The 17,229-nt window shown below is 38.2% G+C and overlaps 1 protein-coding gene across 13 annotated transcripts in view; it reads left to right on the forward strand.

The window, feature by feature from the left end:
• spag17 (sperm associated antigen 17) overlaps positions 1 to 17,229 on the forward strand; it is a 221,117-nt gene that overhangs the window by 25,916 nt on the left and 177,972 nt on the right. For all 13 annotated transcript variants that reach the window (XM_069888414.1, XM_069888425.1, XM_069888424.1 and 10 more), the window contains 6 exons: positions 2,073 to 2,261; positions 4,372 to 4,550; positions 5,452 to 5,586; positions 11,751 to 11,823; positions 14,186 to 14,292; positions 16,658 to 16,795. In XM_069888414.1, coding sequence (XP_069744515.1) covers positions 2,073 to 2,261; positions 4,372 to 4,550; positions 5,452 to 5,586; positions 11,751 to 11,823; positions 14,186 to 14,292; positions 16,658 to 16,795 — 821 coding nt within the window. The remainder of the gene's footprint in view (positions 1 to 2,072; positions 2,262 to 4,371; positions 4,551 to 5,451; positions 5,587 to 11,750; positions 11,824 to 14,185; positions 14,293 to 16,657; positions 16,796 to 17,229) is intronic.

The following is a 17,229-nucleotide window of genomic DNA, read 5'->3' on the forward strand; positions in this document are numbered from 1 at the left end:
AGTAAGGGCTTTATTAATGACAGCAGGAGGGAAGCCACTTTTTTTTTAAGCCATTGGACATTTCAGATGTCTTTGAGTGTAAAGCCTCGCCCTAGAGTTAGATGCAGCAAAATCTTTTCCAAATCTTTCCCCTCATTTAGCACAGTCGATACAACATCAAATGACGATGAGTGAAAGCCATCATTGGTGGTGTCACTTTTGCTCTGCATCTGTGGCAGGCTGATCAGTGAGAACAAAGTCAAGTAGCTGTTGACTTGTTACTTCACCATCTGCTGCAAGCACAGCCCTGTCCCTGGGTCCGAGCAAGACTACCAGTTTAGTCCGAGGAAGTATCACTGAATCACTTTAATATTCTATTTTCTTCCCTTCAAACAGTGTTTAACATGAAATATTGGTGATTCGTTTGTTGAATGTGGTAAACAGCAAGAAGTTTTCCTACCATGAGACTTCATAGGATCTGGCCACAAAATTGAAGGTTCCCAAGGCCATTCCCTCCTGCACATTGAGTAATAAAGAAGAATGAGGCAGGGTTGTAGGCAGACTCACAACCAGAGTGTGATAATACAGATTCTATCACCAATGTGTCTATGTACAGATGGTAGTGCAGGAAGACTGTGATTGGCTGAGAGTGTAGCCACACCTACTGGCAGGTCTTAAAGGATTGCTCCTAGCCAGACCAGGTCATTCTGGACTGGTCGACCTACATGTGATATGCTCTAGTTTTTTAGTTAATAAAAGCCTTGGTTTGGATCAACAAGCCTTTGGTTCTTTCGACGCGCTCTACACAGAGTTATTTAATAAGTTATTTATTCAGTATCATACAAGACTCTCATATACCCAATATGTTGAATTGATTGAGTTATAGGACAGCACATTTCTCACATTTTAATCATTAGAAAGCCAAATGTGGTAATATTTACCAGAATCCATCTGTGTTTGCCCTTGACATATCCAATTTTTGAACCTAGCTGAGGACAAATTATCTGAAAGATATTTTCTCACAGTTGTTTTCTCATCATTTTAATATAAATTTATTTTAGTTCATTTCAGAAGGCAGTTAACTAACTCAGGATCCCCAAAGAAAAATCTCAAGGATATTAGTGAGCTTCTTTACTCAGAGAGTAAAGAACGATCGACCGGAAAATGATCTACCGGAAAAATTAGTTGTGGCAGGGCCAATTCTGTCATTTAAGAGGAGGCTGGATGAGTACATGGATGTGAGGGGGTTGGAGGGTTGAACTAGTGGAGCTTCACGTAAATCGGTGCGGACTAGAAGGGCCAATATGGGCTGTTTCCATCTGTAAATTGTTGTATGGTTATATGGTTAAATGATTTTCCTTTTGTAATTTTGAGTTTAATTATTTGACTGAATTTAAATTCCCCATCTGCTGCATGTCTATTTGAAGGCAGTTCCAGGCCTTTAATCAAGTCCTCTAAATTATTAAGACCATAAGGGAGAGTCTGCTCTGTCATTCAAATCATGTGTGATGTACTTTTCCTCTCCACCTCATTTTCCTGCCTTCTCCCCATAACCTTTGATGCCTTCACTAATCCAGTGCCCATCAACCTCCATTTTAAATCTACCCAAAGATTTACTTTCTACAGCCACCTGTGGCAACAAATTCCCAATTCACCACCCTCTGACTGAAGAAATTTCTCCTCATCCCTTTTCTAAACATACACCCTTTTATTCTGAGGCTGTACCCTCTGGCCTTCGACTCTCCCACTACTGAAGAATGTGCCCCATGTCCACTCTATCCAGCCCTTTCATTGTTCAAAATGCTTCAATGAGATCCACCTTTATCCTTCTAATCTCCAGCATGTGCAGGCCCAGAGCCATGAAACAATCCTCATATTTTAATTTTCTCATCCCTGGGATCATTCTCTTAAACTTCTCAGATGTTGGATCCAAAACTGCTCACAATACTTCAAACCTGGTCTGACTGACACTTTATAAAGCCTCAGCTTGCATCTTTGTTTTTAATATTCTATTCCCCTCAAAATGATAACGTGCATGATACAAGATCTTGGGAAGTGAAGAGATACTATGATATTAACACTTTATTTAACAGATGATGAACCTGATGATGGCCCTCAACACTACATCATAATCCAAGGTTTTCAAAATCTTCAATTCATACTCCTGTTGGGAGAGCTTGGAATTAATATATCTGCTGTAATAAAAATAAGTTGTGAAAGTAAGAACCTTCTGAAACCAGATCCTGCTAAATCTGAGCTCCAACACACTCAGACACCTGAAGGTTTGTTAATAGCTCATTTTTAACTGAGATGCAAATATGATCAATCTAATTACTAGGAGTTATATTTATTGTTCAAATAATACTCTTACAACAGTCAAAATTACAATCTATTTCAAGCAGAAAAGGAAGTCTAGAGAAATACATTTTAACATCAAAACATTTTATTCTTTATATATGTTGGCTAGCTGTTCAATCAAATACTGCTTAATTTTTCAAAGCTGTGTAAACAGTTAACTGCACAGATGCTTCAGAATCCATGAATGTGGACAAATAGTATTTGTTTTGTACAATTATGACTTTGCTTGGGGGCTTTTCTGGTGTGACATTGTTATGGACAGGTATGCAAAATACAAATAGTTGATGTCATCTTCTGTATAATGCTTTGTTGGAGGCTCACCCATGAAATCTTATTATAGCCTTGTAATAAACATGCATCTGCACCACAATGTGGGATAATCAACCAGATTTCAGATTTACTGTCACAGTACATACATGGCATCATATACAAGGTTCTTGTATATGATTCTTTCTTCCTGCAGGCATGGTAGAATTACTACTAAATGATAAAGCAAAAAATAAACTGTACACAATGTAACATGTAAACAAATAAAAGAACTGTAAGCAAACTATGCAATATAGAGAACAAAAGAAAATCACTAGGAAGTCTTTTGGAGTTGAGTTCATTGGATGGAATCAAATTTTAGCGAAAACACTGGTTTGTGGATTCAAAATATTGTTTGGAATTGTTAAATCACAGCATTTAAGACACAAGTTTTTTTTAACAATTCTAAGCTTTAAATCTAAAACTTCTCATGGTAATGTTAACTGTTCAATCAAAACTTGAATTTCAGTTCTTTTAGATTCATGAATTGGTGACATTTATCTATAGCCCTTAATGCACCAGTTTATTTCATCCAAAAGGATAGAACTCATGGGATCCCAGATAAAATGCATCAAAAAACTGCCTTGGAATTAGGAAATAGAAGATGATGGTGCAGGATGACTTTTGTGTTTGGAAGTCTATGATCAGAGGTATATCACAGCGACTGGTACTGGGACACTTACTGTTTGTTATATGCATTAATGACTAATTAAGTGTGAGAGGTATAATTAGGTTTGCAGATAACTTGAAAATTGGTTGAGGTGTTCAGAGTGAGGTGAGTAATCTTAGGTTATATAATTGATCAGCTGACTAATTGGGCAGGATAAGGACAGGTGTTATTTAATCCTGATAAATGTGAGGTGGTGCATTTTGGGGAGTGGGTCAGACAAAGAAGGGTGGGACATATGCTATGAATGGCTGGCAGGGCTCTGGAAGGATTGAGGAACAAAGGGACTTTGGTGTACAAGTCCAAGTGTACCTGAAGGTGATAGATACCATGGTGAAGCAGGCATGCAGGGAGTTTGTTTCATTAGCTGAAGCATACAGTAGTGCAGGGAGATGTTGGTACAACTTTCTTCAATCTTATTTAGGCCACTGCTGGATGATTGTGCGCAGTTCTGGTCACCACACGACAGGAAAAATATGATTGAACTCTAGAGTGGAGAGGATATGCACCAAAATGTTGCCTGGGACTGGATGGAATGCTTCAGTTGTGAGGAGAGAATTGTTCGGCTGGGCTGTCATCCTTTAAACAGAGGAATCTGATAGAGTCATAACATAGGATAAATAATGAAAAAAATGTTTACACTTCTATCAGAATTCAGAGAAGTAAAGCTGCTCAGCAGAGGTGAAAAGAAGAATTTTTTTCCACTTAAAGGTGGTGGCATTCTAGAATCCACTGCCTGAAGAGGTGGTAGGTGCAGGTAGCTTCACAACATTTGAGAAGCATTTAGATGACCACTTGAACCACCAAGGGATAGTAGGGCTCTGGAATCAATGCTGGCAAAAGGGAATTCATATGGATAGGTACTTGATGGTGAACATGGACAGAGGGACTGTTTCTTTCCTGTTTAGGTCTTAGTCTATGACCATATATAGTATGCAATCAATTTTAATTTTTTTTAAATGATCTTCCCAAATAACCAATAGAATTTAATCATAATGTGAGGTGAGACCCTGCCTCAAAATTCAAAGTATTTTTATGAAATGTTTTCAACATTCTTGCAGCTATTGAAGGAGAGAGAGAACAAAAAGAAGCAGCCATCAAAAACCTGGAGTTCTTTTGGAAGTACCTTGATCCGGTTTTGAATAGTGGAAAACCTGCATCTAAACTGTTTGATGTAGCCACGCTCCAGTATACTGTGAAAGAAGACATGATACCAGGTGATTGGAATGATGACACAAAGGTTAGTACCAACTCCAAACTTTGGATGTGTCTAGTCATTTGTTCCATGTTCGATTAAATTTGCTTCAACCAACTGAAATTAGTATAGCAGAATATTTTTGATTTTCAGTCCTCAATAATAAACTGAACATGATGGAAAACTAGAAGCTCTGTCATCAACTGTTCAAGAAAATTAACAATTCAATTTTGATTGAATAAAAGTGTGTCCATCCAAATGTAATGCTTGAATGCCAATTCTAAGGATGCCTTGGTTTTCATCTTTATTGAGGATGAGTGCCAGGGAATGTTAACAGACATAAAGAATACCTTCCCCTCATATCCAGAAAAAGATCTGATTTGAATATAAATACCAACTATTTGAATAACTGGTCTTATTTACCACTGGATCTCTTGGGATTATCCTCAAATCTATATTTTTAACTGATCTCCAGTAGTATATGGCACACCGTGGGCAGCCTTTTTCATTTTAAACATAAAGTTGTCTTCATTGGAGCATGGTTGGTTAAAGATGTGTATTTTTTTTTGGTTTTCTGCCATTCTTCTGTTTTATTCCCAATGACCCCAGATTTGCCACTTTCTCTTTTTTTAAAAAAAGCAACAAATATTTAATGAGTTGCCCTGCTTGACTCCATTTATTGTATTCTTTTGTCCCTAACTCAGAGTTAATTTCAGTCTTTTATCTCTAATGGTGTTTTCACTGTGAGTGCAGCAGAATTTGTTTGAGGATGTTTATTTTGGAGTGGAGAGTCGCATCCTATTCAGCATAGCATTGCAATAATCTCATCCAAAAACAAATGACATTGTGAGATTTTCATTTTTGCTTCTCTGTAGATTGAAGCATTTAGTAATTTGCATCTCGCTGTACTTCAACATGTTTCTGAATGCTTTTTCTTCCTTATCAGCTAGAACTTGGTGCAGCAATATTTGAAGATATTGCCAGCCTGATATATGATTGTGAAGATTGGAAACGCCAATATCAGAATTATCTGTGCAATATCAAGCTCATTACTGTCTCAGAAGCTTCAAAAAGTGAAGAGGTAAAGCAGCACATTGAAACATTTTGGTTTGGTGATTATTTTGAAGATATTACCCAAGTTTAAAATACGGATTCACATTTTCATGATAGATTTCATGAATTTATGAAAATTACAGTGTTATTCTGAAGAATGTATAATTTAGCTTGTAATGTGCAAAAGAAATATTAATGACACATTTCAGTTAAAATCTCTCTGGCCATTTTGTTTCCAAACTTAAAATACCAACTGACTATTTATGTTATTCTTAATGTTTGGCTGTTTTTCCTTTGAATTGGAAAAATACCTACTTTTGTTCATTGAATTTTAGTGATGTAAATTTTCACCATTTCAACATCTCTGTAAAAGGAGGAAACTGAACAATTAGCAAGGTTTCTTTGCATATTTGTATATAAGATGGGAGTGAATATGGGAACAGATCTTGCTGATTTTTATAGTCTTTGTCCGCATGTGGAGACCCTGATTTTTACGTTGATCAGATCAGATTCCCCTCAACCTAGTCGTGCTGGCTTTCCATGATTCACCTTTTATTCTGTTTCACCTGTTTCAATCTGAAATATAGCCTGTTAGGTCATCTGCTGTATTATTCTTTCCTTCCACCACTTGCCAATTTACATGTCCTTTTGTCTAAACTCCCAAAAACTACCATCAATAAAGTGGAGCGCATACCCTATACTCATCCTCATTTATTCATCGCCATCATCTTAAAATTCTCATCCTCCTATTGAAATTCCTTCATGTCTTCATCTCTACCTGTAAGTTATATTAAAGATTAAAGAATATTAAAGAAAGTTATATTAAAGAAATATTAATTACATTCTCTATCACAAAACAATAGTACATCCTAGAAACAGCCAACCACGTCAATTCCAACTTGTCTATACTAACCTCTACCGGCATCACCTACGGCTCCTAGAACGCTTCCACCAGCGCTGTCTCCGTTCCATCCTCAACATCCATTGGAGCGACTTCATCACCAACATCAAAGAACTCGAGCTGGCAGAGTCTACAAGCATCGAATCCACGCTGCTGAAGACCCAACAGCGCTGGGTGGGTCACGTCTCCAGAATGGAGGACCATCGCCTTCCCAAGATCGTGTTATATGGCGAGCTCTCCACTGGCCACCGAGACAGAGGTGCACCAAAGAAGAGGTACAAGGACTGCCTAAAGAAAGCTCTTGGTGCCTGCCACATTGACCACCGCCAGTGGGCTCATATCGCCTCAAACCGTGCATCTTGGCGCCTCACAGTTCGGCAGGCTGCAACCTCCTTAGAAGAAGACCGCAGTGCCCACCTCACTGACAAAAGACAAAGGAGGAAAAACCCAACACCCAACCCCAACCAACCAATTTTCCCTTGCAACCGTGCCTGTCTGTCCCGCTTCGGCTTGTCAGTCACCAACGAGCCTGCAGCAGACGTGGTCATACCCCTCCATTAATCTTCATCTGCGAAGCCAAGCCAAAGAAGAAGAATACTAACCCCATTTATCAGTGCATAGTCCATATCTTATTACAGCTTATTGATTTAATGTTGAGAATGTCTTCTTCTATCATCTTCTCAGGAAGTGCATTCAATATTACAGCCACCCATTCTGTAGGCTCCTCCACTTTCTTTATGACCTCCATCATTCGGTCAAGTTCCAGCTTAAGCTTTTCTTTTACGTGCTGGAACCCACCTTGGGGCACGCTCTACTGGCTATGCATCCTCTTTAGTTGTAGCTTAGGTGAACCTCTTGAAGATGTTTGGAAATTGTTCCAGTATTTCCTCTTTGCTGTTCCATACATTGTCACTGTTAATGTGGTACATCCTCTTGACTAGATTTAAGTCTTCACATGCTTTGTCACCAACCAGTGAATAATGTCCACCTGGGATGACTGTGAACTTGAGGTGGTGCTCTTTATCTTTCCCCTTGAGTTTACATATACCTTTCTGTCCATTGTAGGCTTTAAGCAGTACAGGATTTGCATTGATGTTTGCCTTATCTTCATTGCCCTAATTTCAGGCTCACAGGTCAAATTGACCTTTGCCTCTGTTCAGCTTGAAAGGAATATTTGTTCCATCTGTCAGCAATGACACAGTCCATTTATCCTGTTCGACATTCTTCACTTCAGGCACCACCATGGCCTCAAAATGTATCACTTCTATCTTTTCTTTGGCTTGGCTTCGCGGACGAAGATTTATGGAGGGGGTAAAAAGTCCACGTCAGCTGCAGGCTCGTTTGTGGCTGACCAGTCCGATGCGGGACAGGCAGACACGATTGCAGCGGTTGCAAGGGAAAATTGGTTGGTTGGGGTTGGGTGTTGGGTTTTTCCTCCTTTGCCTTTTGTCAGTGAGGTGGGCTCTGCGGTCTTCTTCAAAGGAGGCTGCTGCCCGCCAAACTGTGAGGCGCCAAGATGCACGGTTTGAGGCGTTATCAGCCCACTGGCGGTGGTCAATGTGGCAGGCACCAAGAGATTTCTTTAGGCAGTCCTTGTACCTTTTCTTTGGTGCACCTCTGTCACGGTGGCCAGTGGAGAGCTCACCATATAATACGATCTTGGGAAGGCGATGGTCCTCCATTCTGGAGACGTGACCCATCCAGCGCAGCTGGATCTTCAGCAGCGTGGACTCGATGCTGTCGACCTCTGCCATCTCGAGTACCTCGACGTTAGGGGTGTGAGCGCTCCAATGGATGTTGAGGATGGAGCGGAGACAACGCTGGTGGAAGCGTTCTAGGAGCCGTAGGAGGACCCATGATTCGGAGCCGAACAGGAGTGTGGGTATGACAACGGCTCTGTATACGCTTATCTTTGTGAGGTTTTTCAGTTGGTTGTTTTTCCAGACTCTTTTGTGTAGTCTTCCAAAGGCGCTATTTGCCTTGGCGAGTCTGTTGTCTATCTCATTGTCGATCCTTGCATCTGATAGTGTGTGCACTTTTACTTGTCTTGTTTCCCTTTGGAAAAACATCTGCCCTTTGTATCTATTACAGACTTTTCCATAAGCTGGGCATCGCTTGGGTGCATGTTTAGTGCCACCTCGTTTACAGTTGAATGTCTCTCCATTTTTTTGTTGTTTCCTGTCTCTTATTTTTTGTTTGTGTGCGTGGCCAGATACTGTGGCTATGACTTTGCCTTCATTTTCACTGGCTTTTAAATTATCACTGAATGTTTTTGTGTGCTGCAGAGTTAATTCACTGGTTTGGCTCATCTTCACAGCTCCAGCTAAGGTGAGCTCTGTCACTCACAGGAACCTCTCTCTCACTTTCTTATCATTAATTCAGAACACAATTTGATCAAGGATCATTGAATCTTGCAGTGATCTAAAATTCCACGTTCTTGCTTTAAGCCTGTTTTTAAAAAAAAAAAAATCAAAGCTCTCTCCCTTCAGCTGTGTGCACGAGCGAAACAAGTACCCCTCGAAGGTTTCATTTTTCTTTGGTGAATAGTGTTCATCAAACATCTCAATAACCTGGTCTTCTGCCTCGGCAAAAAGAAAAGTGTTGAAAACCTCTGGAGCTTTAGATCCCAACATTGTAAGTAGCATTCAAATCTTCTGTTTATCTGGTTCACTATCGATTCCAATTGCTTGCAGCTACAGCATAAATCTTTGCCTCCACTCATGGTCGACATTTCCAGTCCATTTTACAGGGATTTTTAAACTCGCCATATTTTCTTTGATAATATCGAATGTTACTCACGCACATAGGGCACACTATGCACTCCTGGGTACACTTCTGATGTTTCTTCTACTCCTGGTATCATATTTATTTCATTACAATAAGGAAACTTTGTTTATTTTTAAACAACTACATTTATTAACTAAGCAAACAGCACTAAGAACAGACACACGCAGACAGGACCTCATGTGGAGGAATCTATCTTGAATCACCCAAGATGCAACAGCCTTCCAAAATGCAACATACACTCCATCTCTGCTCCCTGCTAGTTCTCAATTCAACTAATGCGCCCTCACAGTGCTTGCCCATGTGCGGTGTGCTGTTGGTGCAGAGCTGTCTACAGAAGGATATGGGCTAGCTTGGGTAAACAATGTGGTTACTGGGCTTAAGGGCTTGTTTCAATCCCACTGAGTGTTGCTACACTGACATGCCTGCCATAGCCTCATTCCTCTGTTTCCCCTTCTCCAGCTGCTCATCCCTTCCCTTTCTTGTCCTCTTGGAGACCTATCTGTTAGCCATCTTCTTTCTTCCCCTATCACTTCAGTTTATTTTTTCCACCTCCACCTTTATCCTTTTGGCCTGTGCTCCTTCCCCCTTCCCCCCTGCCACCTCCACCCCACCACCCCCCCCCCCCCCACCACCACAATTTTATTTGGGCTTCTGTCTGATGTTTGCTATTCCTGAAGAAGGGGTCAGGGTCAAATGCTGACTGCCTTGTGTTTTCTATGTATGTATGTTTCTCCAGCACTTTTGTGTACAGCTTTAGAACCCAGCATCTGTAGATATCTTGTTTTCCTAGAAGTCAGAGACCTCTTCTCCAAATAGCAAAGGGCTGAAGAAGTCAATGCACTCAAATGAGAGTTCTTTCAGTGCATTCTTGGAGAGATCATAATCTCTGAGGCTTCTAAAGCAGCTGTTGCAGGTCTGTTAAAAATAATATTTAAAAATTTTTTGACTTATTTCAACAGTTTGATTTTTCTGTTGATACCTCTTTGAAGTAGTATTTTCTCAATTATAAATAATTTTGCTGATGCAAATCTTTTGGTGATTGAACAATCTGGTTCACAAAAACTGGGCAAAATTATCTGAAAATATTTTTAACTTCCTTTTCTTTCCCAGTACTTTTTATTTAAATTTTCAACTGGCGAAAAGGAAATAGAGAGTAAGCATTAATTTGCCTTTTCTCATTGACAATATTAATGAATGCTGTGCTACGGGGGCTTTGATGAAGGTATGAACTCTAAATTTACTGATGACACAAAGACAGACATGATTGTAAATACTCAAGTGGGCTTAAGGATATAATAAAAGGATAGAGAAAAGTTAAATTATGAGGAAAAGATCTAACATGAGGAACATTATGTGGATAAGTATAAACTAGATGAATATTATATTCCTGATGGGGGAAAAAACTGCAGAACATTTGTAGAGAGTTCTGAGTCTCTTAATCCAGGCTCCACAAAAAACTAATCTGCACCTGTAGCAAGAAATTGGGATGGTTAACAAATGTTAACATGTATTAGGAGGTGAATTGAATGCAAAAATAAGTTGTGTTTCAGTTATATGGCAATGGTTAAATTCTATCCGAAGTACTGGGTACAACATCATTAGCTACTCATTTGTGCTGATCCTATACTGATTACATTTTATTCTCTGCACATTTCCTTCTGCTCCCTCCAAATTCTATCACTCAACTGCATACAGGGGGCAGTACAGGATGGCCTGTTAATCTCCCAAGTCCAAAGGAGGCTGTAAACTCCATCACTACCATATTCCTGATCAGGCATCACAGCACAAAGCCTTTTGGGGTTAAGGACACATTTGCTATCATAAGGAGAGCATGCTGACTGCACACATAGGACACTAGAAGTCAGGACTGAACTCTATTAGCTACACCTCTGTGCCACCAGTATTAATTTCTTTATTTAAGGAAGGACGCTAAAGTATTAGAGACAATTTGGGGGATATTTATTGAGGTGATTCTTAGAATTGACAGGTTAACTTTTGAGAAAAGGCTTTTAATCAAACAGGCCTGACAGCCTAACAAGCCTTTGATAGGATCATTCCTTGAACAAGAAGATACTATTTAAAAATAGATGTTTAGAGCCATTGGATACTTTTAAGACAGATAAATAGATAGATACTTGATAAGCAAGAGGATTAAAGGTTGCGTCATGTAGATGGGAACATAGAGTTGAGTTTGCAACCAGATAAGCCATACTCCTTTTAACTGTCAGAGCAGTTTGAAGAGCCAAATGACCGACTGTTACTCCTACTTCACATGTTCCTACATATTATTTTGGCAACAATAAGAACAAAAGTTGTAAACCATGCAAAAATGCAGATAAAATAAGCAGAAAGTTCAAAGAAACAGGAAAGAATTAAGACAAATCAAAGAGCAGGAAAGGCTATGATGGTAAACACACAAGATATGGTAAATAAAGAAATTACACAATGAGATAAAATACAGTACAGTTTGGTTTTAAAATACTTTTTGATTGATGCTCCTACAGTTACTTGCACTTCAGACTCCTGTTGTCACGAAGAAGCCTCCTTCAGCCAATTTAACGCCTCACCCTGAACAAGGTACAGTATCTAATTCATTTAGTCATATGATTAAAAATGAAATGCTTTAAATCATATTTCCAGGTGGTGAAAATGCCCGTTTCTAGCCTGTTTTCTCACATTTAGAAATCTTGAGTGTATATTCAGCTTCAATCCTCCAATCGCAAGTTGATCCCATATTTTTGTCAGAAATTTGATCCAAGTATACTATAGTGAGAACAATGGCAACACAATGGACAGACCCTGTAGCCAAAACAAGGATTGTTGACCAATGAGACTTGCAGTGACACCCACTACCTTATCTGTACTTCATATTGTCATTGGCATAAAGTAAATTTGTTATTGAAAATAACTCTTCCATTCTGGTCCACATCCACGAGTCAAGTAGCTCGTTCTATCTCTATGTGATGCAATCAAATAGAGCTAAATAAAATACAAAACTAAGGCAATCACATATGCTCTATCCAAGGCTGTGAGAAATTGCAGGAAGTTCTGAATGCAGCTCAGGCCATCATGAAAACTAATGTTTCGCGCCCCCCCCCCCCCCATTAACACTATCCACTGTCTTTCAAAATCAGCCAAACATATTAAAAGACCCATCCCACTCCACAAATGCTCACTTCTCCCCTTCCTATTGGGCATAAGATACATCAATTTAAAAACAAGCACCACCAGATTCAAGGACAGTTTCTTCTCCACTGTTGTCAACTTTTCATTAATAAATTGATATTGCCCTTGCACTGTTTTAACTGAAATATTATGTCACTATAACACTGTGCTCTACACTTCTGTTTTATTCTTCACTACCTGTTTTTCTCAAGGATAGTTTGACTTGCCTGGATAGCATGCAAAACAGGTTTTTTTCACTTAATCTCGGTACATGCAGTAATAAGCAATTCTGTTCAGTTCTATAGTCCAAGTTGACCCACACATGAATGTTTTGGCAGAGCATAAATCCAACCTAATGCAAATTCAATGGCTATGCTAGACTTTTACTAATTTCATAATTCAATTTTTTTTTACTATGTTCAACTTTTTTTTTAAAATTGCTAAAGTGGAACATGCTTCATAGCCTCTTCTTACTGGAAGAGATACAGTTTTAAAATAGGTTACACTGATGAAAGTCAATAACACCTGCCTCCACTATGGGTATTATTATCAATAAAAAGGATAAGGGTAGCAATGTCATCAGACTTTGATCAACTGTTCTGTCAGTGTGACATTCTACCCACATTAGTTAATTGTGGCTTTTTTTAAGTAAGATACATCTCCTTGAGTTGTGCTATTGTCTCATAGGAGGAAATTTGAGACTCCAAGACCGTTTTGCAAAAGATGCTTACAGTGAGCTGGCCCCTAAAGAAAATTCTGCATTCAATTTTGTAGCTCTAATATTAATGTATATTAATTTAAGATTATTCTAACACCTGTGACCACTCTGCTTTCTGATTCGTTATCAACAAACATTCCCATTAAATTTTCACTCCCTTCGTTTTCAAGGACAGCCTTTTAGGAGAAATCTAAATATAGAAGGTTAAATGAGGTGATACTTGCAAAGCAATTTTTAATTTTATGCATGATACAGTATAATTGGTTACACAGGTTATACACCATGCCCCAACATTTAAATAAATGGGATCCAACAGTATCAGATAGATGTTTTCACTGTAAGAAGGAAACGGGAACAACAGTACATGCAATTTGGGCATGTGAGAAAGTGGAAAAGTTTTGGGAAGATCTAAATCAGGTATTAAATAAAATCACAAAAAGCAACATCCCAAAAAATCCAGAGATCTTTCTTCTAAGTAATATAAGTAGTAAAGAATTAGGCCTCAAACTGGATGAAGCACAAAAAAGATTTATTATGATAGCCTGAGCTGTTGCAAAAAAAATGTATAATGTCAACTGGGAGCCTGAGAGTACAGCAATGGTACATGGAAATTAATAAATGTATTCCATTGGAAAAAATAACATATAATTTAAAAAATAAAGTCACATTATTCAAACAAATTTGGGAACTGTACATGGAACACAACAGAGAGGGCCTGCCGTGGACCTCCAGCCCCTAAAATGATAGAATGAGAAGACAAAATGACCTGATCCAGTCTGTAAAAGTAGATGACACCATTTTCTTGTTTATTTTCATTGTGTGATGACATTGTTTAATGATTTTATTGTATATGTTGAACGTTTAATTGGTTTGGAGGGGAGAGGGAAGGTAGGGGGGAAAAATGGGGAGAAAATGCCACTGTGTATATTTAATAGGGAAATGTTTGTATGTATTTTGATGTGGTTCACAGTGTGAAAAATAAATAAATAATTTTTCTTAACATTCACCAATTGATCATATTTGCAAAAGTAAAAATAATTGTTTTGTTTCAAATAGATACTCCAACTTTACGGGTCGATATGAGGTACTATAATGATCTAATGAACTTAATACCGTTGGAGAGTCTCTCTGTGTCTTTAATATTACACTGTATACTGGAACAGGTTTGTATTTTGCCTATATGTCATGGATTTAATAACTTTGTGTAGTCTTTTGGCATAACTTTCTATAGCACTACACTTAATTAAGGTAGAGTTTTTGCTGTTATCTACATACTTCAACATCTGGGCTTTAGAAGCTTTATTGTAAGTTTATTCTTTTCTAAAAACAAATTGGGGATTATGATAGGCAGCTTCAAGCTAAACACAAAAATAATTTCATATTAGCTCTATCATGAAGGAAGTTGGAGAAACATTAAATTAACTTTTATTGAATTTAGCGTGTTTAATTGCATAATGATGCTGACGCGTTGTGTTAGTTCAGCTGCCCTAAAAATGTTTTGCCGCTGATTTTAGTTTGTACTTAGCATCTGATGCCTCTCGTGTCAGTGTCCAAAAATAATCGGTCAGCAGTGATGGATTCCATTTGCCATGATACTGCTTTTCCATGGTCGCAATGTCCTGGTGAATCCTTTCGTCACGTTTGTCACTGACTGCACCAGGATTAACAGCGAAGAAGTCCAAGTGCGAATTCAGAAAATGAATTTTCAATGAAGTGTTGCACTTCATCGTTTTGTCTGCTTGAAATCACCAAAATAGGTTTTATCTAATAAATAATGTTTTAGGAAATATTTAGGTGATTTTCATGTTCAGCAGCCCAAAATCCATAAAATACACCCAAAAGTATTCATAAACCCAAATCTTCATTGTCCAGTGATGTTAGCCTAATTCTGAAGATTATAGAATTATTTTTGTCGAAGGAAATGCAGCAGAAACATTGTATTATTTTCACTGTACGTGGTTCAGGTTCAAGATGTTGTTATTCTGCCTTGTTTGATCCACTACTATTGCTTCCTTTACATTGTGATGGTAAGTTATTGACAATATGAGATATGAGCTGAAAAGTTGAAATGAAGTTACTATATCCTTTTTTTATTTTGGTTTTGCATCAATGTTGTAGTCTGCTTCAACTTTGAGTTTCAGCTCAATTTCAAAGTTGCTTAGTTTCTTCTGCTATAGTAATGTGTACATTGCTTTCTCATTGATACCTTCCAGCATTGCACTGTTGTAATTAATGCAGCAATCTAAGAAGGAAGTGTTCATCACATCACAGTGTATGGAGCCTGTTGATCATTCTCTCCTTTGGGTTGAGGGTTTCCAACGTGAAATGTTAACTGTGTTTCTCTTTGCACAGATGCAGCTTGACTTGCTCAGTATTCCAGCATGTCCTACTTTATTTCAGATTTACAGCAGATGTTTTTTTTTGTAATTTCCATTTTTGATTCTTCTTTAGCTTAAAACAATATACATGTAACTAGAAGGCTCATTTTATTGTATACAGCAAAATAACCATAATATATAAAAAGCAGTTAGGTACTGTAGCTAATACAAGGTGGTATGTTAAAAGTATCCTATGCACCCTTGTTTTGCTGGCAGCTTCCTGGATTAGTATTAACATTTCTACCTGGAACTGTTGTCATTTTCCAGGACATGTTCTGCAAAGTTTCAGAACTCTAACAAAATGCCCAGTTTCAAACTTGCTGGTTGAGCTCTTTGATAATTCTGAGCTGCAGTTAACTTCTGGAGTGGACTTCTAACAACAAGGAGGAGCTTCTCGAGATTTCCCAAAATTTACACCGAGAATTTGCTCTCGGATCTTGTGCTGAGTTCAGCTTGGCACCAGATTCACAAGCCCATTCTAGTGGAAAAAAATTCTAAGAATGTAGCAAAGAAAAGCAAGTTGCTATGTTTTAACTCTATTTTGTGTAATTTTTAACAGTTTAAGTATTTTCAATATTTTTGTTAAATTTTTAACATTTTTAATTTTAAACTATTAATTGTTTAATTTGTAATAGATTTTAAATATTTTTGAAAGTCTGAAATTTTAGAATAAAATGTTGATAGGTATAGAAGCTGGCAACATTTCGGGTGTAGGATTTCTCGAGCTGCCCCGTTTTCAGGGAAGTTTTGTGGGTGTGATTTTTTTTCTCCCCTGTCCATGTTTTTAAATCATTTCATCCTGAGGTTCAGGACCATCAGGAAGATTGCCTTTCCATCTGTGAATGGTATTTTAGGAAATGGTTAGAGCCCCACAATAGAAATCTGTCACATGGGCTACTTTTTGTGAGTACTTTGAATGTTCCCTCTATCCCCAGACACAGGATTTCATCAACTTTAATTAAAAAAAGGTTTGCATCAGTACTCCAAGAGAACACATATTTTGCCCAATAATGAAAAATCATGCTTCTATTTATTATTGTTCTTCGTGGCTAGAATTGATTTCTGGCATGGTTAGAATATAATCAAATAGCTGTTGCTCCAAGGTGGCTTCCTAACACATTATGAACATTGCTGTATTTGTTACGCACAGGTTGTTGCAACAGATGAAAGTCTAACTCCTCCAAGTGAACTTGTTCCTAAACCACGAAAAGATGGACTGGACCAAAGTCTAGTAGATCATATAATATCAACTGTGCTTAGTCTCCCCATGTTAGAAGATGAAAAGCAGGTACCAAAATAACCAAATACCAAAATTTCAAACGGGACAATGTGTACACGGTAATCCATGATATGTATTGAAAATTATGATAATTAAAGTTCATTACTGCCAGTTGTGCAGATGTCCTGTTGAAGAAGTTGTAGTCAATGGCTGCCTTATTCTGGGGTAAAATAACTTTGCTTGAGCTCAAGGATTTGCAGTAACCTTGATGTAACAGCAAACACCAGTGTACCCTAAATGTGTTATAGTTCCATAAAAGTAAAAATATCATAGTTACTCTATCAGGATTTCACCACCAGAAATACCTTACCCTTTTCTTCCCTTTCTGCATTTCAAAAGGGGCATTCCTTTCACAATTAGTCCACTCATTTGTCTTCACCAACCATTCCCCCTTTCACAGATCTTTCATGAAGCAAGAGATGCAACTCCTGCCTTTTAATTCT

The sequence above is a fragment of the Narcine bancroftii genome, chromosome 7 (assembly GCF_036971445.1).
Source record: "Narcine bancroftii isolate sNarBan1 chromosome 7, sNarBan1.hap1, whole genome shotgun sequence".
Lineage (NCBI taxonomy): Eukaryota > Metazoa > Chordata > Chondrichthyes > Torpediniformes > Narcinidae > Narcine > Narcine bancroftii.